The 27,841-nt window shown below is 33.1% G+C and overlaps 1 protein-coding gene across 1 annotated transcript in view; it reads left to right on the plus strand.

Annotated features, from left to right (window-relative positions):
- LOC143190240 (protein phosphatase 1 regulatory subunit 14B) overlaps window positions 1-27,841 on the plus strand; it is a 98,798-nt gene that overhangs the window by 48,585 nt on the left and 22,372 nt on the right. The window contains exon 2 of the mRNA XM_076394421.1: window positions 7,334-7,636. Coding sequence (XP_076250536.1) covers window positions 7,364-7,636 — 273 coding nt within the window. The 5' untranslated portion in view covers window positions 7,334-7,363. The remainder of the gene's footprint in view (window positions 1-7,333; window positions 7,637-27,841) is intronic.

The raw sequence follows: 27,841 nt of genomic DNA on the forward strand, positions 1-27,841 counted from the left end.
CCCACATACTTTTTCGTTAGTCTGCCAAATTTGTTGGCTATTTCAGAACCTTTTTCCAATATTTATTGGTCAATATCCTTCGAAGATTAACGATCGCAAACTAATCAAAATATAACCGATATGGGAGTCGAAAGCTCAGCGGTCAGGTCGTTCACTTGCCGCGTCTGCATAATTATCGCCACCGTCTGGGAATTGTTTTCTCGACCGGCTTTTCCATCGCTTTTTCTTTTGCGAGAAAAACTGCTCGGGTTCACCACGTACGTGCTAATATTGAGAAATAAGTGCCAGTACTCGTTTTTTTCTAAACGTGGGATAATACAATTATGCAAACTGTTATTTATGCGTGGGTAAATATTATAAATACATAATAATAGAAGGTTGTTCACTTATTCCGTATTTGTGCAAGATTATAGTGCAATATCCGTCTCTGTTTAATCTGCTGCATTGATGGCATTACTAATATTTAATTGAAGAAATATATCTAAATCGCACGTTGTTTTTTATATGTATTTTTAAGTCTCCTTCTATCGACGAGGATCTGGTCTGGACCTACAGTTTAACGTGGGCCACGGTTCTCAGTATTAAACCTACCGACTGTCGAGTGATCAACTCAGAAATCATCCCAGAAGGCATCCGGTCTTACCCAGCCTGGTTCTTCTGGTTATTGGTGTGACTGAAATCATTTCTCTTGTCGGATTTTGCACTCTTGCCTAAGGAAAATCACAAACATAAATTTACGACCATGTCCCACCAGTATTCGAACCGGCGACTAGCAACAGTAGGAGGACCGTCTTGTCGCCTTTACCACTGCGTCAACCAAGCCAGGCGCACGATTATTGATTTGATGTGACGTTCACTTAATTTTTCTGATTATGACTGTTTTTTGTCGTCACCTAGTGCCGGCGAGAAAATTTTAGCACACTACAGATTTTTATTTGAATTCTTAACAAAATAAAATTTTTAACTGTGATTCGTATAAATAGTACGTGAATAAAATTTACGTGAAACCTATAAGTAAACAATAAATTTACCAATCAAACAACGCCATTAAACTAACAGGTCATTTGAAAAGTTCCCGTCCTACCATAGTAAAACACATTTGTTTGGCAAATTTAGTTTTTTTTTATTCAACACAATTCCCTTCAAGGGTAATACACTGATTATACCAACCCTCCAACTTTTCGATACCATTTTTATTGATTTGTATGATTTGTCCTTTGCTTCAAAATAGGCCCCAATTTCGTTGATCACCTCTTCATTCGACGAGAATTTCTTCCCAACGAGCATTCTTTTGAGATCTGACAACAGGAAATAGTCGCTGGTGACCAAATCTGAAGAATACGGTTGATGAGGAAGCAATTCGAAGCCCAGTTCATGGATTTTTACCATCGTTTTCACTGACTTGTGACACGGTTCATTGTCTTGGTGAAGCAGCACTTTCTTTTTCTTCAATTGCTTCAATTTCTTTCGTTTTTCTCGATTTCGTCCTTTAAACGGTCCAACAACGCTATGTAATAGTCGCTGTTGATGGTCCTTCCTTTTTCAAGGTTGTCATAGAAAATTAGTCCATGTGCATCCCAAAATAGAGACGCCATAACGTTGCCAGCCGACTGTTGCGTTTTCCCATGCTTTGGAGCGAGTTCATCGTGTGCATTCCACTCGGATGACTGTCCTTTGAACTTCGGAGTGAAATTATGGAGCCATGTTTCAGCCATTGTTACATATCGACGCAAAAACTCGGGTTTATTACACTTGATAATCTTCAAACACTGCTCCGAATCATCAACTCGTCGTTTTTGGTCAAAAGTGAGCTCGTGCGGCACCCACTTTGCACAGAGCTTTCTCTTACTCAAATATTCGTGAATGATATGATCGTGTACATCATATCATTCATCAATTTCAGTTGATATCTTTAGAGTGTCTGCTATTTCATTCAATTTAAATTTACGGTCATTCAAAATCATTTTGTGGATTTTTTAAATGTTTTCGTCGGTAACAACCTCTTTTGGGCATCCACTACGTTCACCGTCTTCGGTGCTCATTTCACCACGTGTAAACTTAGCATACAAATCCTTGATGGTTGATTTTCCTGGGACAGTGTCTGGAAACTCGGCGTCAAATCGAGCATCAAGTTTTTGCTTCAACTGTATTTCTTCTCTTCAAAAAGAAATAGATCATCGACACGCGAAATTACTTTTTATCAATTTCTTTCACAAGAACAAAAGTTCAGAGCTTCACTCAGAATGCTATAATTCACAAACTAATAATCCGATAGCTATCAAATGTATACACGCATCTTTTGAGACGTAGAGCTTACTAAAAAACATATGGATTTCATTCTAGTAACACCATCTATGTGTCAGGCCGGTGACTTTTAAATTGACCTGTACATATAAATTTTGGTAAGCATAAATTGAGTACATTTTTATTAAGGTCGCGGCTAGGACGACCGAGCCAGAACGTTAAAAATTAGTCGAATAATACTTGTAAAACCAAAAATAGTAACCAAAATACACGACTGAAACAGTCGATAGTAAAAAGTAGTCAATTATTAAACAGTTGATAGTTCCCAACACTGATTAAAAGCAAGAATAATTTGTATATAAAAACATAGCGGTCCGCTCCGACTTTGCACGGGCATAAAATATATATGCCTATGTCACTCAATGAAAACATGATTAAAATGGATCCAGTATTTTTGGTTCATTCATTACTGCCCTTGGCCTGCACGCATTAAATTTGGAGTAAAACAATTCCTCTTCCCCTATACTTACTATGAAGATTTCCTGCTATCTCTGGAATATTTAAATTCATAGAATTTTTATTACATTACACATTTTTAAACGCAAATTTTAAATTTGTAATATCTCCGAAAATATTTGTTTAATTTACATGCTGTAAGGAACCATATTGATCTATATTAATTGCACACTGTATTTAAGGTACTTAATTCGATAAGGATTAATGCCGTATTGCTTAAAATAGCTTCGTAAATAAGCCATTTTCTCACGTAAAAAGTAAACAATAAAAATGGTTAATGTGGGTTATCCCTAAAAGATAAACATATACCATCGCGGACTTTTTTGTAGACCTTTTTATGGTGTACAATATTGTAGTACATTAATTTGATCTAATTCGTAGGGTTAGACAGCGTTTTTGCTAATTGCTAAATAAGCCTAAAAAAATAGGTTAATTTACGACATCACGTTAGAAACCTCTAAAATTAGCAATGTTGCCTTAGTATATTATGCATGTATTATACATATAAACCTTCCTCTTGAATCACTCTATCTATTGAAAAAAACCGCATCAAAATCCGTTGCGTAGTTTTAAAGATTTAAGGGCACATGGGGATATAGGGACAGAAAAGGCGACTTTGTTTTATACTATGTAGTGATATATTTTATATATTTTAGATATAAAACAATAAAAACTCAAACATTGTATTTTACTGATAAATGGCATGCATTTAAATCAAATCCAATCAATAATATTGCGATATATATCGCAAAATATATTCGATGAGATGGAATTGACAGTTTGCATTTTTTGCTTAAGCTATCGCGTATCGTTATCAGAACGTAAGCCATACAAGAACGAGTATGTAATTAGATAAATAGTTACAAACATTGTGGGAATAGCAGCTGTCGGCCGTTCGTCATATTATATTATTTAATGATTTCGCTATCTGTTATAATTTTATTTTCTTCTTGACATTTATTAATGGAAAAATGATAATGAGTATAAACGCAATTAAACCATTAATTAGTCGGTCTGTGCTTTAGATAATCTGTTTGTATATGTGAATAATATGTAAACATTCCTTTTTTCTCTTTCTATCTATCTCGATTATAGCATTATTACGCTATTTTAAGAGATTAAGTATTTTTAGATGTCACATAAAGATTTGAAACTATTCAGTTTTTGTAAGGATTGGTCCCTTATCCTATAAATTTAGGTCAATTTCATGTTAAAAATTAGATATTACGTTGTATATCGAACATTATTGTTTAGTAAAATAGGAAATGACCGACAAAATGAATAAATGAGATCAAACGTACAGAAGAACAGAGAGTTACTTGAGACTCTCAAATTGCGAGTTGTGTGAAACAGTCTGCATTTCTATGATCTGTGTTGCAAGGTTTAAGCGATTAAGTGAATGTTTAGTAATTGACTGTGTTTTAGTATTGAATGAAACATTCTATTTTCCACCACTAGTCTCAAGTCTAATATATCCAACGTAACAGATCAATTGAAAAGTCCCCGGCCTACCGTGGTAAAACACTTTTTTTTTGACAAAATTAGTTTATTTATTCAACATAATTCCCTTCAAGTGTTATTATACACTGATTATAGCGACCCTCCAACTTTTCGATACCATTTTTGTAGTACGATTTGTTCTTTACTTCAAAATAGGCCTCAGTTTCGTCGATCCCCTCTTCATTCGACGAAAATTTCTTCCCAGCGACCATTCTTTTGAGATCTGAGAACAGGAAATAGTCGCTAGCGGCCAGATCTGGAGAATATAGTCGATGAGGAAGCAATTGGAAGTCAAATTGATGGATTTTTGTCATCGTTTTTACTGACTTGTGACACAGTGTCCTGTCTTGGTTAAGCAGCACTTTCTTTTTCTTCAAATGCGGCCGTTTTTTGGCGATTTCGTCCTTCAAACGGTCCAATAACGATATGTAATAGTCGCTGTTGATGGTCCTACCTTTTTCAAGGTAGTCGATGAAAATTATTCCACGCGCATCCCAAAATAAAGACGCCATAACTTTGCCAGCCGACTGTTGCGTTTTCCCACACTTTGGAGCGGGATCATCGTTTGCAGTCCATACGGATGACAGTCGATTGGACTTCGGAATGAAATGATGGAGCCATGTTTCATCCATTGTCACATATATACGCAAAAACTCGTGTTTATTACTCTTGATCATCTTCAAACACTGCTCCGAATCATCAACTTGTTGTTTTTGGTCAAAAGTAAGATCGCGCGGTACCCACTTTGGATAAAGCTTTCTCATACCCAAATATTCGTGAATGATATGATGTACATGTTCAGTTGATATCTTTAGAGTGTCTGCTACTTCATTCAATTTCAATGTATGGTCGTTCAAAATCATTTTATGGATTTTTTAATGTTTTCGTCGGTAACAACCTCTTTTGGGCGTCCACTGTGTTCACCGTCTTCGGTGCTCATTTTACCACATCTAAACTTGATAATCAGCATACTAAGCCTTGATGGTTGCCTCAACTGTATTTTGTCCCTTCAAAAATCAATATTTTATCAGCACGCGAAATTCCTTTTTATCATTTTTTTTTTCGCAATAACAAAAGTTACTTTATTCAAAATGCTATTATTCATAAACTAATGATCCGACAGCTGTCAAATTTATACACGCATCTTTTGAGGGTTAGGCCTAAAAACTCAAAAACATATGGATTTAATTCTAGTAACGGCATCTATGTGTCAGGCTGGGGACTTTTCAATTGACCTGTTAGATATTAAACAGTTTTTATTATTTTTGGTTAATCTGTAGTTAGTTAGTTGCTTAGACTTACTCCTACAATTATTCAGTTTATTATTTAATCAATCCCGAATGATATTGACTATATCTGTGTTTGTATGTCAATTCACCCATAAATTGTAATAGTAAGAGGTTAGCATATCTACAACTATGAATAATTTAATCCACAGACTTCAGTCTTTTCTGTAAGGTAATTTTCAAGATTTAAAATACTCAGCCAAATGTACAACTTATAACTAAAAAAAAAGGTAAGAGCAAATATTGATCGATCACATCGCGATAAGCATTTTGAATGTTTTACTTCGAAATCTAAATATTATATATTTATACATCAATTTGTCATATATAGACACATATACAATTTAGTACATATATCGATAACTTATTTATTACAACCAGAATTATAGTATTTTCTAAATGGTGATAAGAAAACCAGTGTGGAAAATAAATTTTCAGGTATGGTCTTTTTATCTTGTATAATTCATTACTCGTTTAGTATTAATACTATTTTGTGTTAAAAATAGTATAAGACAATTTTTCACCGATCAGTACAAAGCCCGTAATAATTGGTTTCAAACATGGCTCGATTCGGTTTCATTTTTATAAAAGCTCATAAAACAAATCTTTTATTATTAATTCATTTTTATCATCTTCAGTCTTATCTGTATAGGTTCAAAACTGTTCTGTTTTCAAAGTTTACTTCCATAACGATGTCGCAGATAAAATAAGTTATTCTACTTCCAATTTACTCTACGAACTTCATTGACTTCTTCAACAATTGGCCAATCATCTTTAACATTGAGATATACTGAATGAAAAGGAAAAAGTTCTGACGCTGACTTTAAGAAGCACTAATCGCTATAAACACTACCACGCATTTTCCGATGAACCTGTGCTGCATTTTTCCCTTTTTGGAAGAAAAAAAAGCGAAATATCACGAATTCTAGAGATATACATCTTTAAGCCATCTAGTATTACTTTTTCCTCAACCTCATATTATTTATATTCTGTTTGGCTATCTTTTTAAAATGAATAGTGTTTCCATTTATGTAATATATATTTCATTGAAAATAAGTTTATTTGACGACCGTTTGCGCATGGTTTGTTTACCTATTTTCAAGCACAAATATGTTTTCTTTGTTTTTTTGTCATTATATTTATCAATGAACACATTATTAAATTAAAGGGAATCAAGAAATCCGAAACTTGTCAAACAGGCACGTTTTTGAATAGAGCTTTAATATTAAATAATTTTTTTTATAGTTTGAGTTCATTACTTTCAAAAAGTATTGAAATAAAAAAACTATAAACTATATAATGACGAAACGTTCTATGTTATTGAAATGCAAGAGAATATGGTCTATACTCTACAATGGTTGATGAGCCTCAAACACTTTTAAACATTGTTTCAGGTCGTCTCAGTTCTTCGTTTCCGATGTAGTCCTTTTTTTTTAACGCATAGGGGTTTATTTCGATAACCCGTCCAATAAAAGTCAGTCAATGCACGTTATCAAAATGTATGACGTTAACACGTGGCAATGTTGTCGCATCAAATTTGACTTTTGTTTTATTATGTTTGCCGGTTTATAATCTCTAATTACAGCCCTATTTTGAGGCAAATGATTGGGGCTGTTGGTGGGGATTACGTTGACAAATCAAGCCAATTTTGAAAAAAAAAAGCAAGCGTTTTCTTTGTTAAGCCCGGGACTTTCCATGTGTTAAATACGTAAGACTTCCGCCAAACGTTAATAATAATTAAGAAATAAAACTATGAAAGAAATATTGACGATTTCTTTTTGTTTCAGTTCTCTTGTATATAACTTCCACCTTAGAATATGGAGGTCGGTCTTCAGAGCGGTTACGTAGCGAACGGTGGCGGTCCGCCTCCTCCGGCTGGCATTCTGGCGGTGGGCGACGTCCAGAGAACCAACCGGTCGCCCGCCAAGACAGGCCTTCACGTCAATTTCAAGGACAAGGGCGAGATCAAGGAGAAGCGGGAGAAGTTCCTCACCGCCAAATACGGACACCATCAGATGAGTCTCATCAGGAAGCGGTTGGCCGTTGAGATGTGGCTTTATGAAGAACTCAAAAAGCTGTACGATAATAAAGTGAGTAAACTTTTTCCTCTTTTTGTTTGTAAAATCATGGATCCATCAAAAAGTTGTTTGGTTATTTTATTTAAATACTTGAGTAAGTTAAGGGGAACCTTCTGTTAATTACAGCGGACGCTGAAGAACGCGCGGTAACAAACAATATATACGATCGATAATGTAAACAATTCTTGACAACATTAATGCCAATGGTTTACATAAAATAAAGCCAATGATAATAAGAAAAGCAAAAAATCTGCGCTCATTTAAAAACTTTGATAAAACCAGTTGAAGAACAAATAACTAGCATACCCTGAAGTGTGTTAACAAGCGCTTTTTCTCTAAACTATGACCATAATTTTGTAATTGCAAGTGTTCTCTTCGTAATATAAAAACACATATGTATTTAATTTGTACTTAAAGAATTTTTTAATGCAACAGAACATTGCAATAAATGCGTTATTACTGTTAGATAAAACATCAAGGAATAGGTCAAATTTTTTCATCTGCCACTGAGCTTAACTCCATTAGTCCAATCAATGGACTAGAATATAATAGACTTACCAAACTGTATTACCAAAAATTACATATATGCGGATTTTACATACAAAAAAGTAGACAACACACGACTGATAATTAGTTCTAAAAATGTTGAAAAAAAAACCAGCAGAACTTTGTACAAGACTTAAAGAAAACGAAATGGTTACTTGGACGACAACCTGAATTAACGCTTCACAATAAACTGTTAGTATATAAGCAAATCTCGAAACTAATGTGGGATCTATATCACAAAAAAATGTGATATTAATACGATCTAAACTTTTCAAAACAAAGTTCTTCGCAATATTGTTAACGCCCATTTGTACATCAGAAAGACACAAAGGTCAGATTGTACCAACGGTCTCTTTATACATTAAACGGTTTGCTAATTAAAAAGAGAGATTGTGTGATCGAAAACAGTGAGAGAGAACTCCAGTGAGACTACGTCCATCAAATTCTAAAGTCTGAAATCTTAAATTTGGCCTTTAAGAACAATATGAGGGAAAAGTGACTACATAGTTGTTGTGAATAACTAATTGTAATATGTGTACTTTTAAATAAAAAATATAGTTCAGAGAATACTGAAAACAGGTGACAATACGAGAAGCTGTTTTAAATTTGCAGTGATCCGAAATGTTCTTAAGAAATTAAGAAGTGGTTCAAAAATGCTGAAACAATCTCTTATGTGTCGATGATGAAGATGACGATGTTCCCTTAAGAGTAATTGGGGAACAGTTGCGATCTAATGCGTAACATATATCCTTGTCACTGCATTTTGGATGTTATTAACTTATTGTAAATGGTGAATCCCAATACTGCTTGTAATCCAGCTGTTTAATTTATGGAACGAAGGTAAGCAGACCAATGATAATAAGATATAGGCAATGAGGACGATGAGGACATTCCCATTAAAGAACAAATTTAGTCACTGGCGCACAAGCTATATACATTTTTAATCAAGATTGATTAACATGACTTTGATTGATACAGATGTTTTGGGTTTCGTAAATACGGGGCAGGCATTGAACAGGCTAACTAAAAAATAATTATGGCTGTTGAAATATTCGTTTAGTTTTTTATAAATATATCACTTATATCGCATTTGTTAGTATAAACTACACTTAGTTTGAATTAGTTCACGTTAACGAGCGTCCGCTGTAGTTTCTTGCCAAGCCAAAACACAGTGATTCAATACATTTTCCCCCAATAGCAATGACAGTCGAAACCGTAATCAACATTATAACAAGCCTTACTCAAGACTAACTCATAACATTGTTAAACAATCTAATATCTAACTGTACGTTTATCTACGTCCAAAGGCAAATGAAAAAAATTAATTTGATGTTAATCATATAGGAAGATATTGTTCGGTCTGGAAATTCGCATATACCGCGGTTCTTTGACACAATTCAAAGGAGCCGAATGTCGTTACCAAATAAGTAACGTAACATAACAATTAACATAACAAACAAATTTTAATAATAACGGTCCAGAATAGGCAACTTATAACAATGCTTGGCGGGTCTTTGCCTTTCATTCCCTTTTAAATTATAATTTCGCATTTTTTCTGTTAGAAGAAATAAATAATTTCAGTTTTTATTTTTTCCATCAAGAGAAAAAAACTGCAATGAGCTGCAATAGCGATATATTTAAATTTTTACATTACTTTTTGGAAAGTTATGTCGCCATCTTGTATTTCCCGTTCACTTCATATTTTTGTATGAATCTGTTGGGAAACATTAATTTTCGTTCTAGTTTGTGATATATTATGACTTGTTATAACTTCAGAGAATTCAAAAAATGTACTATTTAATTTTCCATGCTGGTTTTGTTATTAATTTGCGCAAACACTGTCAAAACATTAAATAATTTATTATAACTTTTTATTTCTCTCCTAATGCATTTACTATATCATCTGCAACAAAGTTAATCGATTTCCTCCTCGTACATTCGAACCAAACTTTCCACACAATCGTTTCCTTCGAGAAAAATACGTTGGTGCAGATTTTCCCCAACATCTGATGTATTTTTTATCGAGAGGTTTTTTGATTTATTGAGCTTGTAGGACCGTAGATTTTTTCAAAATTGGCTTTAATCATCAACGCAATCTCCATCAAAAGCCATACAATGATTCCAGCGCCGCTCTAACAATTCCATACGACTTTTGTAGAATAATTTATCTTTTGCCTCAGATGACGATCGTTTTGATTCCGGAATAAAAAAATCATCCATTGTCACATATAGATGCAAAATTCCGGTTTGTTGCGTTAAAACATGGCCGAACACTACTCAGAATCATCAACACGTTTTTGTTTTGGTTAACAGTTAGCAAACGCGGCACCCACTTTGAAAAGAGCTTTGTCATAGTTAAATGCTCATGTAATATAAAACCAACACGTTCTTTTCATATCTTTACGATGTTAGCTAACTCACGCAACTTCACTTTTCGATCGTTCAAAACGATTTTCTAACGTTTTTTTTTATGTCGTGTATTTTATTCTGGTGTTACCACCTCGTTTGGACGTTCATTGGGTTCTGCATGATCGGTGTCTCTACCTTATAACACTTTTCAAGCCATTGTTTCACCTGAACAGTATTTTTCCCCATTAAGAAGCAGTGTAAAATTAAAAGTAAAATTAGAAGTTGTTTTTGATTCATTGTTGTGAAAATAACAAAAGTAGTGTGACTCTTAGCACTATAACTCATAAACTTATGAGCAGAATATCATGAAATTTTAACAGCTTTCTTTTGAAAGTTTTAAAAAGCGGTGAATGCAACAAAACTAGCGCCATCTATGTGTTAGGCTCGGGGCTTTTCAACCCATGTCTTAGTATTCGCTACAGATCTGATCTGATTAAGTAAGTGTGAGGAGAAAGGAGCTGTTAAAATTTACTCAATCCACACTCACTGTTAATTTTAATGTTTATTGTGGAAAAAGAACATTCGGCACATTTTTTTTATAGTTATTGGTAGTAGATATAATTGGAAGTAAGAAATATCAATTAACTTCTGTAACTTAACTTACATCTGGTGAAAATAATTTTGGTGGTTTTTGTAAATAGGTTCTTCAATAATCTAATTTCTAACTTAGTTATAAATATGATAAATACATCAGCAGTGTAAGTCACCATAGCATATATATACTATTATAAAGTCAATAACATTTTGATTCTTTGAAAACTTAAACTTTCAATATACTATATGTTTTTTTATTAATACAAACTTTCTTTAAGAATTTTCGTAATTTTTACATATCATTTGGTCCGTTTTCAACTCCTTCAATATTTATAAAAAGTGATGTACAAATTAAAACCGCGAACATTTTTTTACATTGTGAAAAATTCGTACAATATATTTTATTCAAAGTATTGCTACTTTTTCCCGTCTTTCAGCAAATTTACAGATTCCATCTCAAAATAACGATGTATATTTTGATGCAAACCACGAATCGGCACATTTTTTAATATCTTCACAAGTGAAGCGCTCCTCAGACAGATCACGACTTATATATCGAAACAAGTAGTAATCAGAACGAACAAGTTCTAGAGAATACAGCGGGTAGAGTAACATTTGCCATTTTAATGTTTTTATGTTTTCACCGGTTTTACAACATGTGGGCGAGCGTTGTCTTTCCGGAGAATGATTTGTTCGTATTCCGATCGTCTCTTGCGCAATGCTTGACTGAAACGCATTGGTTATAGTTGATGAATGGTTTTATGGAGTAATGCTTTCAGTTATCGTCTTTAATTTGTTTAGCTATCTAGAATGCTCTTTGTCTTCGGCATCAAAATCAGCGCTTAAAACGTCGAACCAGTATTCACGTATTGACCTCGATGGAGCATGGTTACCGTCAGCTTCACACAGCATTTGATGACCTTCAGCCATATTTTTATTCAAACTGACTTAAAAAGTAATACTTCCCTCAAATGCGGAATTTACTTGGTACATATTTAATCATTTTCAACGCATTGAAAAACCTTTTTGTTCACACTTCGACGAAATGACACATACTGAAAAGTGAAATCTTTCTCCCATCGAAAATCATAAATGTAAATGACCAATATATAACAAGATTGTACCCTTTGGAAGTTAGTATTTTAATTTTTTTTAATTAAAGTTACCAGTTGAGACCAATGGTATTTTAGCTGATGTTTTAAAATAAACCCTTCCTTTGTATTTCCCGTAAACGTTCACATTGGACCCGTTCATTTCCAACCGCCCTACTATTTATAAAATATCTCTTGTATCCGCAAGTCAGCTTATTTTCGGTATCATCCTCTCGAAAAAATCCAAGAATAAAACAATTTACGTATCAATTAGCGCGGTCTTCACTTCGAGAGTTCCGCTCGGCCGCATAAAAATAAATAAAGATTTGTTTTGGTTTCCTTGGTGGCGTGTTTTTTCTTTGATTTTTTGAACAGCGGCGCGTTAATAGAAAGTCTCCTATGATTACTTTTCGTGAATTTACATAGGTATGTGAAAATATCTGCAAACTTTTAATGAATTTAGGTTATTTGTTATTAGAAGTGTGGATCATTTTTATAGTTATTAGGAATATACATTTTAATTTAAGGCTCACTAGATTATCTAGCTAGCTAGACGATCGTTTTATTAGACGCTGATAAATTGAACTGTCACTGTGATAGTTCTGAAAGGTTTTCTTTGTTTGTTAACAATATTTCTAAACGAAGTTGATCTAACCTTTCATACACGTGCAGATTTTTTTTATTACTCTTCGTAAGTCCACAATCTGCCCTATTGGCAATAAGTATTTCTTATGTCTACATTATATATACATGGCATGTAGAAAATCACTTCATTAAGTAATCTTCTGTATAAAATATTCCCTTAATTAACTAGTCTTATTCTAAAGCTTATTCTAAAGTCTACATATGTCCAGTAATCAGATCAGGTGATGCTAAACGTTTTAGTCTACGCACTTCACTATCACGTCGCATTTTTAGCTGATTAACGAGTACATTGGGATGCACTGACACTCTTTCGAAGTACTTCACACAAACACGTTGAATTGCACTCGTTATAGGTTCTAGAGGAATATCGCGTTGTGCCACTTTGTTTGAAATATAGTACGGAGCATCAACAATGGCACGCAACACCTTATTTTGGAACCGTTGAATGATGGATATATTAGATTTGCTAGTGGTACCCCATAGTTGGATTCCATAGGTCCAAATGGGCTTGAGTATAGACTCATACAGCAATACCTTGTTATCTAATGATAACTTGGATTTGCGCCCGATGAGCCAATACATTTGATATAATTTTAGTCCCAGTTGTTTCCATTTAGAGAGTATGTGCTTCTTCCAGGTTAGGCGTCGATCCAAGTACATACCGAGATATTTAACATGCTCTGCTTGGGGGAGTTGACGATGATTGATATTCACTGGTGGACATGTTCTTCTACGCAGGGTAAACGTTATATGCGTGGATTTTGTTTAATTGGCTTTAATGCGCCATGTCTTCAACCATAATTGTATTTGCTCCAAGTGGGTTTATAGGTTTATTGATGCTGTGACTGGATCTTCATGGGATGCTAAGATTGCTGTATCGTCTGCATATGTTGCCACAGTAGTTATTTTTGTGGTGGGTAGATCAGCCGTATACAGAAGATACAGTACTGGACCCAGTACACTACCTTGCGGAACTCCTGAATATATGGGATTTAATTCGGTATGTTCATCGCCTTGATTTACAATAAAATGTCTATCAGTGAGATACGATTTTAGTAACTAATAGTCCGGATGAGGGAGAAGTTTCTTTAGTTTAACCTGCAAGCCCGTATGCCATACTTTGTCAAAAGCCTGAGATATGTCTAGAAAAGCAGCCGAACAATATCTTTTGGCATTTAGGTCAGCGTTTATTTTGTTTACAAGATAAACGTGCAGATAAATTTATATAATATTATAGTATAGTTAATACTTCATTTCAAACCAAAATCCAAAATAATTGTTATCTAGTTTTTAGATTTACTTGTGGTAGAAAACGTGTTTCCATATTGAGTTGGTGATAACCTTTTGGTATTGTGATGAGTTCAAGAGATTGCAAAATATTTTGCCTACTGACAAATACACACGATTACACCATGTAGACATACATTTAATACTATACAATAAAAATATTGTTCAAGAAAATATTTGTTTAAAGATAAATGATTTTTTGATTTATTGAGCTTGTAGGACAACCTATGACCAAACCTAAACTACCAAATAAAGGAAATAATTGTTTTGTTGGAATCACTACATAAACATGTAAGCGACCGCTACAACCCTTTAGGCCACCACCATTACATCTACATTAAGCTCAAAGCTTGGCAAAGCTAGTGGATTGGTACCACGCGGTTCCCGGCTATAAAAGACCACCACGACGACGTTTCTTTTTCTTTCTTCTACCGACAGACCAGACGAACATTCCTACAAACATAATCATAGCTCTGGCAAATCTGTACATTCGTGTTAGTGCTGCATGCGTATGCCTGCCAATCCCAGCTCGCAAGGCTTTATAATTTTAGTCTAAATTTCTCTCCGCTTTACTTCATTTCTGTTTCTTTTCACTTTATCTTTCGATGAAAAGATTATTAAATATTTCACAGTCGGCTTGGTTAAGGCAGTGGTAAAGACGATACGGCGGTTCTCCTACTGTTGCGATAGTCGCGGGTTCGAATCCTACTGGGGCATGGTTATAAATTTGTGTTTATGGTTGTTTAACATTTGCGATCGTCCTTAGCAAGTTACCAGACTGGGTAAGACCGGATGTATTCTGGATTGCTCTCACTCGCCAGTTGGTAGGCTTAATGCCAGACAAACCCTAGTTGGTAAAAAGGAGACTCCAAAATGTATCACATATTCGTTTGTTAATTGTCTTTTGATGAAATTAAATAGTGGTACTAAACATTCGTAAATGTATATAAACAATACACCTTAAAACATCAGTATATTTACAAAATTGAAGATAAGGAATTTGTTTTAGATTGATTATTTACAACCAGAGTAAAATCATGAGATCGTTTTCTAATATCACCATCGTAATCACCAAAAAGTCAACAAAAAACCATCGAATCATTTCCGCGTTGAACCATTTTAACGATATCGTTCGCTCTCGATTAAACACCCGAGTATAAATGACCCAGTTACGGAAAAATATTTCCTTATTGCGATAGAAACGACCTCCCGCGGCTTAACATTCAACCTGAAATAGACCAGACTTTTCCCCGTCTAAAAATATTCTCTATTCGTGTCGCAATTTCAGCGACTGCGAAAGAGCCAGCCGTCCGGAGGACGCGATCGACCTGGTCGAAGGCCGGATCGCAAACCTCGTCGGCTCCGTGGCTTTCGTCTTTTTTCTCTTATCATTTTTACCGTTTTGGACATTTTAATCGCCACAGGTCTGATTGGCTTGGAGATAAGAGACTTGGTATATACCGTGAGTCTTTCTTCTTCTTACTTTCTGGAAATATAGTAGCTCTGTGTTAAGCTTATAAGGCCTATAAGATATCTATTAGAACCACAAAAAAGTCTGGAAAATGGTATATTTTGTGTTCAAAATATTGTATATTACCATCTTTCTGTTTCCATATCAGTATAATAACAGGTGAATTGAAAAGTTCCTGGCCTGACACATAGATGGCGCTACCAGATACCTATGAAGGGAAAAATAGAGTTGGAGCAAAAATTTGACTTGATGCCGAGTTTCCGGACACTGCCCCAGGAAAATCAACCATCATGGATTGGTATGCTAAGTTTAGACATGGTGAAATGAGTACCGAAGACGGTGAACGCAGTGGACGCCCAAATAGGTTGTTACCGACTAAAACATTTGAAAAATCCACAAAATGATTTTGAATGACCGTAAATTGAAATTGAATGAAATAACAGATACTCTAAAGATATCAACTGCATGTGTACATCATATCATTCACGAATATTTGGGTATAAGAATGCTTTTTGCAAAGTGGATGCCGCGCAAGCTCACTTTTGACCCTAAACAACGACGAGTTGATGATTCGGAGCAGTGTTTGAAGATGATCAAGCGTAATAAACCCGAGTTTTTGCGTCGATATGTGACAATGTATGAAACATGGCTTCATCATTTCACTCCAAAGCTCAGTCGACAGTCATCCGAGTGGACTGCACACGGTGAACCCGCTCCAAAGCGTGGGAAAACGCATCAATCGGCTGGCAAAGTCATGGCGTCTGTACTTTGGGATGCGCATGGAATAATTTTCATTGACTACCTTGAAAACAGTAACTATTACATAGCGTTATTGGACCGTTTGAAGGGCAAAATCGTGTAATTTTAACACACAAGCTAAAATAATAAAATTAACATAAAAAAATTAAATATAAATATATCATGACCCAAACGGCCAATTCTTTTTTTGTATTTTAAAGTCTCCTTTTACCAACTAGGGGTTTATCTGAACTGGAACTACAGTTTAACGTAGGATCTGAACCATGGTCCTCGGTATTAAGCCTACCGACTGGCGAGTGACCAACTTAGAAAATCATCCCTGAAGACATCCGTTCTTACCCAGCCTGGTTACTGGCTTGACTGGGATCATTTTCCTTATCGGATTGTACACTCTTGCCTAAGACAATATCAAATATTAAACAATCACAAACATAAATACGACCGTGCCCCAGCAGGATTCTAACCCGCGACTATTGCAACAGCAGGTGAACCGTCCTGTTGCCTTTATCACTGCGCTAACCAGCCAGCATTCAAAATGTCAGTTAAGAGTGGATATATATTTTTCCATAATCTGTGTATTACAATCACATAATCCATAATTCAATACTTGTAATCATTATAACTCTGACAATTAAATGAAGGCAACTTTTTTGTTCGATATGTTTTTCCAACTAACCGATTTTTTCAAATCAATGGCCTTTTTATATTTTCCCGAATATCGAAAAATAATATAGATGTTTTTCATATGTGAATACATGGTAGAATGATTTTTTATTGTTACAATTTTTTAATTACAGTTTTTTTTTAATTTCGATATAAATATCATGTAAAATCGATATTATATGGAAATGACATTGAAAATGTATTAAATGAGATGTATTTTCAATAAACAAATGTTTTCATGAAAATAAAATATTTATGAAATATCGATATTGTTCTTACAAACACGCAAAAGATCTAAAAAATTACCTTTCTTCAACAAACCAATAAATTCTTTTGGAATATCGATATTTTTCATGGAGAGAAAGTATCAAACAAGATATTTTTTAAACATGACCTTTTTGCTCAGTGTAAGAATTCTAGAAAATATCGTTCTTTCAGTTTTCAACCCTCCCAGTTTACCTTTGAAAACATATATCTGTACTTCTAATTATTTTTCCATTATGTCTCATTTTATTCATATAATTCATTATATTCCATGTGCCCTAAACAACTGCTGATTTCATTATTTAACTTATAGCCATATTTTCGCATATTTTAAAGACAGACTTCTTATTAAAATTACATTTAGGAATTCCATCTTAATTAGACAATGATCTTCCACATTTGGGTTCATAATTATCGGGTATTATGCAAAGAATAAACCTTTCTGTTAGGAAGCTTAATGTTGGATATCACAAGAGTATATGAAGTTTACCATTATTTACTTATAAAAATCGTTTCTGCGCTAGAGCAGAATCCTTTGGAAAATAATTAATTTTATTTGAACTCTCATATCCTGGAAAATAACACTCATTTGCATTCAAATGAATAATATGTATCTTAAATGCTATAAAAATCACTCCATATCAACAGATGTCCTTAAAATTATTCACAAAAATAGAGGAAACAAAATATAACCTAAGATAGCAAAATATTAAATGGCAAGAAAGAAAAGAAATCGGTATATTTTTTCCGATATCCGACATCTATAAAGTCAAAATTTTGTAACATTATCAATCTGTAACTAACTATGCCGAATAAAAATATGCGATTTTAAGACTTAAAAATTGTACTCTTTTTGTACTTTGTTTGATTTATTCGTTTTCTATAATCATGTGTATATTACAGTTTTAAGTAAGTTGACGATATGCCATGACGCTCGTACTATTATATCATTTTTATAGTTCATTATATTTCGAAAAACATGCATTAAATGTTGTAACAATTCCACGTGTATGATGAAAAAAATGGAAAAATATCCCCTACCCTACTCTTGGGGTATTTTATTTAATCGTTTTGTTTCTGTTCGCTCGAGAAGCAATCTATTCGGCCTCACTCAAGGTTTATTGGCCCTGGAAGCAAGGTTTCATATTTCTTTTTTTTATTTTCCGCGACATCAATCTCGAATTTTCCCATGATTTATGATGCCGAGGATTTATCCTGACTATGAACGATCGAGTTTATTGTCAGCTTTTGTTTGTTCGTGTAGATAATTTATTTCATTCATCAAACGGTCTTAGTTGTCATAAGAGATTACTTCATATTGGGTATTATGATACATATAATATATCGTCTGAAAAATCCCTGTTCTGGCCTATTTTTCATTTAAAGTGAGTTTCTTATAGACTAGAAGACTGTAATAAAGAATCATAAAATCATAATCTATAGAAGGATTACTGGATATAAATTTATTTTAAAACTAAAAGTGGGATTATTAAAAGATTTTACTAAAAATTCCAAAAAAAAATCAAAATTCACCATATTAAGTAAAACACCTATCAGATATTCTACGAAACATTGACGTCACTTATCGTTTCCTAACCTTCATATGCACACTCAAACATTTGAATTTTTAGCGCGCTTCGATTTTATTTGCATTATTTATCTTATATTTCACAGTTAAAAAATTGGTTTTGTGCAACCAACGGTAAAAAAAAGATAAAAGAATTTAACTGGGATTTATCAAGGCAAATAACCTTAATTTTTCCACAATCGATTCGTCAATAATGGCTGTACTGTGTGACCGTAACTGAAATAATAATTTTAAAAGGAATGCTAGAACTTTTATAGAACTGAAGTGAGTATTCCATACATACTAATCATGAAATGTGGTAGAATATTGAAATACATTAAGTAAAAATACTATCAGTTGAGGACTTAGCAAGAATATTAATAAATACAAGTATTAACCCTAAACTATAGCCAATAATGGCATAATGCACACTTGGGAACTATGAGAATAGTATTATTAAAGTGCGCTATATCTGCTAAGTCGAATCAGAATTGTATCGATGGCAACCCTATTGAAAAATTTTATAATGTCAATTTGAAGATACAGATGAAAATATATTTCACATAGTTATGAAAATATTCATTTTACATAGTTGATAGTAACTACAGCAAAAAAAGTTTTAAATTATGTAACATACATACATTTGATGATGAATGTTGTAACATATCAAGTTCTCCTATGAATTCTTAAACTAGATATATGTTTCTCTTCTTTAACTTTATTTGATTTCAGCGACAACATTTGGTTCATACATTGTCTATATGTAAGTATTGTTGGAAATATTTGAACTTTCTGATTGCCATAACATACATACCAAGCTCTAAAAACATGGTAAAATAACATTTTTCCGCCATACTCAACTTTCTCAACCTTTCCTCCAACACTCGGTCTATTCATCCTTTTTACTAGAATCTGTCATTTTCTTTCTTGTCTTCATAATCTTTTTTTCGCCTCCATCGACTTACTTTTTACGCCGATAATTCTTGTTCCAACTAGACAGTTGATATGCTTATATATTATTACATTATTTATATTCTTCCAAATTCCTCCATTTTTGTTTCCACTATCAAGAAAGGAAAGTATCACTGTGCGTTTGTTACTCACTCACACTATTTTTAGTTTCAGTTCAATAACAGTTTCATTCCACCGTACACGCAGCAAAACTTTATGGCCATTTCGTTGTCAATGTAGATGACTCTCCTACCACAATAGGTCAAAAAACCCATTTTTGCATGGCAAACGATGAAACCGTAATATTGAAATGGTTCAAATTAATGTTTCCAGCCAATTCGTGATGTAGCCATTTCCCCTCTTTTGGATTTTTCCATGTAAACGTCTGAAAACATTTTACTCATCAAATACTAAGCTGTTTGAAAAATCTTTGAGATTTTGAGCTCTGTTTTCGTCCATTAACTCTCGCAATGCGTTCTCTAAAAAAATATGTTGGTCACCCAAGCCTTTCTTCATCTTTGTATTTTAATATGTCTATTTTTTACACTTTTAAATCGTAATCAAGTGTCGAAAATGTAATTTTGAGTATTCCATGATTGGTGTCTGTATACACTGAATAACTCAATAATATTATATAGAAAACTGTTATTTTATGTGAAGAAATGTCAAAACTATCAAATTTAACAGTTAGGTTAGGATGTTTAAAAGTTATTTGCATTTATACTTCGCATTTTCGTCAATAATCAAAACACAGAGATGCGAGTGTCTAATAATAAAGTAAGATTCTATACATTTATTTAAATTTAAATGTCAAATTATACTAAGAAAGTTTACAAAGAGAAAGCTAATAATTTTTGTAATTAAAACTTTTTGATGTCGTCATTTAAAACATTAACGGTACCATCTGATGAACAAAGTACACATCGAGATAAGCAAATACAAATTGTATGAAATTCGATCCGTTGCTCATTATCGCTGGACAGCCCGTGTGACTATTGCCCGATGATGTCATGTAAAAAATAAACATAAATATGAAACACCACGTCGAGGGCCAATAAACTTTGTGGGGGAACCAGACGGAAATGGCCTTGATGGCGAAATCCCCCCTTACTCCTTCCATCATGGACGTTGCCGCCCCACTGTGCCGTCGTCTTCGCCGACGCTTTAAGCAGACAGTGTTTTATACCCAATAAACATGTCTAACGCATGGAAATGCTTTTTAGTTATAAAATCGTCCCCCCATTAAGTCGTTTTATGGGTTTTTGCTCATAATTAATTCAGTGTTCCTCGTGTAATTGATATATTTCTACAAGTTTATTTTTAAACAATAGAATATCAGTTTCAATTTAAATGGCGATTGTTCATCGTGAAATAATCAGATTAGCCTTGATTGAGTAATAGTACGGTTAATAGATAGGTACAGTCGTGTCAAAAAGGTCAAGGAAATTTTGTAATTTTTCGCTGCTGCCTTTACCGTGTCTTCAATTATAAATATCTTAACAATTATTTAACTATATTTAAGATATAAGTCAAAGTCTTGTGTTGTTTTATTTCCAGTCTGATCTTTTTTAATGAATTTGTTTCTCACTTTACATTTTCTTCATTTAAACTATGCTAACTTCAGTTGAAGACGTTGATAACCAATTAAAAAGCTAAACAAGTTTTTTACCACATCTCTAATCATAAGTTTAAATACTAAATGAAATAATAGACCTAGAACTACCTAATGACCCTCTGACTGCTACCAACAATATCTAAGGTATTTGAAAAACTCCTGTTGAAAAGAATAAAATCGATTATAGAGAGGAAAAATTTAAAACCTACCCACCAGTTTGGATTTATTAAAAACTAGCGACCCGCCCCGGCTTCGCACGGGTGCAATGCTGATACTAAATTAAATACACTACAGAAAAAATATGAACGTTGTATATAAAAACATAGCGGCCCGCTCCGACTTTGCACGGGCATAAAATATATATGCCTATGTCACTCAATGAAAACATGATTAAAATCGATCCAGTATTTTTGGTTCATTCATTACTGCCCTTGGCCTGCACGCATTAAATTTGGAGTAAAACAATTCCTCTTCCCCTATACTTACTATGAAGATTTCCTGCTATCTTTGGAATATCTAAATTCATACAATTTTTATTACATTACACATTTTTAAACGCAAATTTTAAATTTGTAATATCTCCGAAAATATTTGTTTAATTTACATGCTGTAAGGAACCATATTGATCTATATTAATTGCACACTGTATTTAAGGTACTTAATTCGATAAGGATTAATGCCGTATTGCTTAAAATAGCTTCGTAAATAAGCCATTTTCTCACGTAAAAAGTAAACAATAAAAATGGTTAATGTGGGTTATCCCTAAAAGATAAACACATACCATCGCGGACTTTTTTGTAGACCTTTTTATGGTGTACAATACTGTAGTACATTAATTTGATCTAACTCGTAGGGTTAGGCAGCGTTTTTGCTAATTGCTAAATAAGCCTAAAAAAATAGGTTAATTTACGACATCACGTTAGAAACCTCTAAAATTAGCATTTAAGGCATGTTGCCTTAGTATATTATGCATGTATTATACATATAAACCTTCCTCTTGAATCACTCTATCTGTTGAAAAAAACCGCATCAAAATCCGTTGCGTAGTTTTAAAGATTTAAGCGCACATAGGGATATAGGGACAGAAAAGGCGACTTTGTTTTATACTATGTAGTGAAGTTTCAACAATTTACCAGGTACATTGACTAACAGATGTAATTGAAATAGCCTAGGAAGGTAAAAAGGTATGTTCAGCTATATGTTATTCGATAAAAGATATGGTTGACGGCCGTGTTCATAAGATACAGAAAATGTTATCAAAAAAAAGACACTAAAATTACTGGCAACACATTAAAATTACTGGAATGTTTAGAGTCAAACAGGAGAAAATTTAATCTACAATAAAATATCCAAATGCAAATATCACAAAGGCTACATTTGCTGCGGTTTTTCCGGTTAGAGACAATAACGAAGAAGTTGCACGAAAATTACAACACGTAAGTAACAACATAAATAATTGGAGCCCAACCTGTAAAATGCTAAATTTCTGAAAGTAAATTTATGAATATGCAGTTTACGCACAAATAAGCATCAATAACAATAAATGAAACAATTCCATATAGCAACAACTTTAAGTAATCTCGAAATGAATCTTAATGTAAAACTTAATGTAAAACTTAATGTAAAAAATGTAAAAACTGCAATAGGGGTATCAAAGGTGAAAAAATATATCGTTATTTTTTAAATTATATTCTAAATTTACTAACCTGGCGACCAAATGAGGCCCTTTGTCTAGAAAATATATCAGTTTGTTGGAGTAATATCGATATTTTTCAACTCAATTTAGAAAGCCTACGATGCAAACGTCAGTTTATTGTGTGCGACAATTTCTCCTATTCTGATTTTCTGAGTTCTGATTCCACATGACATAAGAATCATAGAATATCACTAGCTTCTAAGTATTTTTATCAAGATTATTATATATATAGTGATGGAGGGATGAACACACTTCGTCAATTTTTTTGCTATGGTTTCTGGATAGCCGAAGAAATTTAATTTAATTTGGATCGTTTGATCTGGATTTATAGACAGAAAGACACGCAAAATAAGTGATTTTGCAGCATTCTCATCTAACATTCATTGCTTATTAACAGTATAGTGACGTCATGTAATACTAGCTGGAAAATTTACATCTTAAAATAGAAGAAACATTTTTTCCTGCAAATATTTATTCTTCGCAGAAAAAAAATAGATTTTTTAAGATACATTAAATATTATAGAATAGTTCGAAATTACACACATCATCCCATTTATGTCAAAAATATAGTGTTTGTTTCAATTTTATTTTACATGAAACAATATCAATATTTGTCTACGCTATTATTAAACAATGCTTTAATTTAGTAGTTGTTTTTGATATAGCACATTTATAATAGTGGCTTGAAATGTCAAGGAAACACAATAAAGATGACTTATATTCTTACGACTACGAAATATAAATTAAAACAATAAATAAAAATTAACTATGTGCGTGTGTGTTGGGCATAAATTAAAATTGTTTCTTCTCACAAATATCATTATATAACACCAAATATATATGTTAATTTAACGGACACAGATATAATAAATTAGTTAATAAGTCATTTCGTATAATATTAAAAACATTAGAATTTTGAATAAGTTGTCATTGTTTCACAGCACTTTGTGGTTTTGTGTTAATAATATTACTTAAATAAACGACTGAAGTTATAAACCGGAACCTGGAAAATCATCAAATACAGTAAATATAATCTTATTGAAGAATTCATAGTAAACGGTTAAAACCAACAGAAAATCTAATCCATAAAATGTTACTGAAGCAATATGTTGAACATTTAAACTCTTAAATCTCAGCCAAGATGTTTAGAATTAAACAAGAAGCTTACACAACAATGAAAGATATACCGCAAAGCAGGTATACCGCATGGCAGTGTTTTGGGCATTAATATGGCTACATTTGCTGATGACACTCCGATACTTGCTGATGGAGACAACAGGGAACAAACAACGTGAAAACTGCAACACGCAAATAATGATAGAAATAAGTGGACCCAGACATGGAGAATACTCAACGAGGGTAAGTTAGTGCATCTTGAATTTAACTACAATCAAACTGTTCATATACCAATAAATATGAATAATACTTGTCCAATACAGTAACAACGCTAAGTACCTTAGTTTGAATCGTGATGCAAAACTTCGTTGGAAGGAGCACATCACAAAAACGATAAAAACTGAAATTAAAATACAAAAAAAATGATTGGTTGATTTGGAAGAAAATCTAAATTCTCTGTACATAATAAGTTGCTGCTGTACAAGCAAATACTAAAAGCTTGTACTTCAGAATGAATTCCTGAAAAGTATTGTGGATACACCCAGATACTTTAAGAACAATTACATTTATTGAATTTTTTGGATTGCAATGGTCATAAAGGAAATTAAGTGAATCGCAACAAGACACGAGAAAGGACTTGAACCCTTATATGTGCTTGGAAATGTTTTTTATTTAAAACCTTATATTTTACTAGAGACTAAGTAAGGGCCATGGGCCTTCCTAAATAAGTCACCGTAGAGACAAATTGTAAGTTAGTGGGCAACGATTAATAAATATATATTAATACGCACCACAGGAGTTGTATCGAATTATTTTAATGTGGAAAATAAACAACGCTTTATACACCAAAGAAGCTTGTTAAAATTAAACTTAAATGCCATCGAAAACCGTCAGGTGGTTAGGGTCTGAATGATTCAAAACATGATAAAGGGTAAAACCCGGCATCACCAACAAAAGTGTGCTCTATATTATGTGCAATCATCTGGGTGTAGTTTATAATGAGCTCAGAGCAATCAAAAACACGATAGGATAAAGTAATTTTTAGCATGATAATCGTTAAAACTATTAAGTAGAGGGTTTTACCCTACCCGAAGGGGTTGTCCGAACCCGTTCCGATTTACAATTCATCCTTCGATCCATTTCTCTGCAAAACTGGAAGTGCTTTGCCGATAATTTATGCGCTATTGACTAAAGCAAGAGCTGGAGGAAGGATATCTTGTAAATATAAAGGATAAAGTAAGATATGCCAACATTGCGAAGCACACTTTTTACACTTTTATATGAACATTTTTAACCGACTTCAAAAAAGTAGGCGGTTCTATGTTCGGTTGTATATTTTTTTAATATGTTCGCCGATTTCTCGGCCAATTATGGACCAATTTTCAAAATTCCAAAGCAAACCAAACAATATAAAAATAATAATAGTTTCTGACATATACACAAACTTAAATTACGAACAAAACAAATCTAATTTGTTGCTCGGTACCGACTTCAAAATGATCAGTTGGTAGCAGTTAACATAATATTGTGAATAGATAAATAGGTTTAGGTAGGTATTAAGTATCATTGGGAACTATCGACTGAAAACAGTCGAAATAGTCGATAGTCGCAAAACAGTCGACATGTCGATAGTCAAAAATCTAGCGACTGAAAATAGTAATTACTATTTTCAGTGAAAAGCATGGTTGACTGTTTTTTTCAATTCGAGATGTCAGATGAAGATCGCGACTGAAAACAGTCGGCTGAAACAGTCACTGGTAAAAAGGAGTAAAATCAGTCGAACCAAAAATAGCGGCTGAAACAGTCGATAGTTCCCAACACTAGTAAATAGTAACAAAATCAGTCGGACCAAAAATAGCGTCTGAAACAGTCGATAGTAAAAAGTAGTCAATTACTAAACAGTCGATAGTTAATTTCAGTCGATAGTTCCCAACACTAGTATTTAGCTAAATTGTGTGTATATTGTAGAATATAAAATACGTGTAGTAAATATGTTAAATAAGGTTTTGTTTATTTTTATTTAGTTATTACAACGATTATTATTTGCATATTTTATTTTAAAACGTTTTTTTTGTGTTAAAAATAATGTAATATATTTTGAAATAGGCCAATATTTTTCCAAAATAGTGTCGATAGTATAATATGGTAGTATTTCCATATTATTTTTGTCAATAGAATGCAATATGGACCATATTTCAGTCATTCAAATTTGGAAAAACATTCTATATTTAGTTATGAAGTAAAGCAAGTTTTAAAGTATCAAATATTTTTATTTTATTTTAAAAAACTATTTTATTTTGACTGTTGCGACGAGCACAAAGCGATAAGGGTTTAAATATATTATAATATAAACATTCTGTCTTGGTCCTTCGAATAAACAATATTCCTAGCCAGCATCGTATCACTCGCGTAATATAACATATTTTCTTATGATGCTGTACGATATGGACTAACATTAACTACCATGTACCAGATAATAAATATTTTTGACAATTTTAGCACTATTTCACACATCTATTATTGAATCTAGTCAACGATAATTTATTTCAAGATGACCAATTCGTATTTAAAATAAAATCAACATTTTATCGCATATTTTAAACTTACATTAGGATTTGAGTGTCTATTAGTCCAAGATCTCGTGAACGCCAGGCTATGAAAGTACATTATTACGAGCAAGAACAATTGAGTATCATTTATTGCTTTGTTAAAATATTATTGATTTTTAATAATATTTTATAAAGCATACATAATAATCAGGACTCATATCTTAAGGAAAAGGAGTAATATTTTTACGTTCCTGTCACACATGGCACATTCATTCCTAGTTCATACTAATACGATAAATTTTGTTACTCAGAAAAATAGCACTATAGAACCTGGTTTTTCAATACTGTTTACGAGATAATATGATAATTCATAGGCTCCAATGCTAGTAGTGTTGGGACTAATATTTACAAGGAAAAATTGGTACAATTTAGCGTCGACCTCTTCTTCTCATCTTCCAAGCAACATCAATATATTTATCTAATTCTTCACCATTTATATAGTGTATAACAATCAAGTCATACTGAGCAAAATAAGTCAGAAGGCATCAAGTCTTGTGAATAAGAGAATGCAACGTCTCGAGCATTATTGTGCAAATTTATGCCTTTGCGTTTATTACTCGCTATTAATAAGCTTCCATAATAGTTACCAAAGAAATCCCAACAATCAATTACCGCTATTACACTTTGATTACCTTCTATCTAGTCCAGACTTAGGCTTTTAGCTAAGTTTATGCCAAAGCTTGTTTGCAATTCATTCTCTTTGAAGCAGTTTGCGTATCCCGAGCGTTATTTACATTTACACTAAAATCACTACTTTTAATATACTGCAACCAAACTCTGCAACTGAACTATAATAGCGCGGCATCACCATAAGCTTTCCCAAATGGTTTACAAATCCTCGGCAGCAAATTTCCCCAAATCAAGCAGTAAATGTTAAGAAGATCGGACATAATTGTATACAAACCACAAGTGTGCAAACAAGACAAATAATAGCGGGTAAGAATTTACTCCCGCCTGATTAGAATCAAAACTATCGAATTTAACAATGAGAAAA

This window comes from Rhynchophorus ferrugineus, unplaced genomic scaffold, assembly GCF_030347505.1.
Source record: "Rhynchophorus ferrugineus isolate W39M unplaced genomic scaffold, kcgeb_rfMv2 rfM2, whole genome shotgun sequence".
NCBI lineage: Eukaryota > Metazoa > Arthropoda > Insecta > Coleoptera > Curculionidae > Rhynchophorus > Rhynchophorus ferrugineus.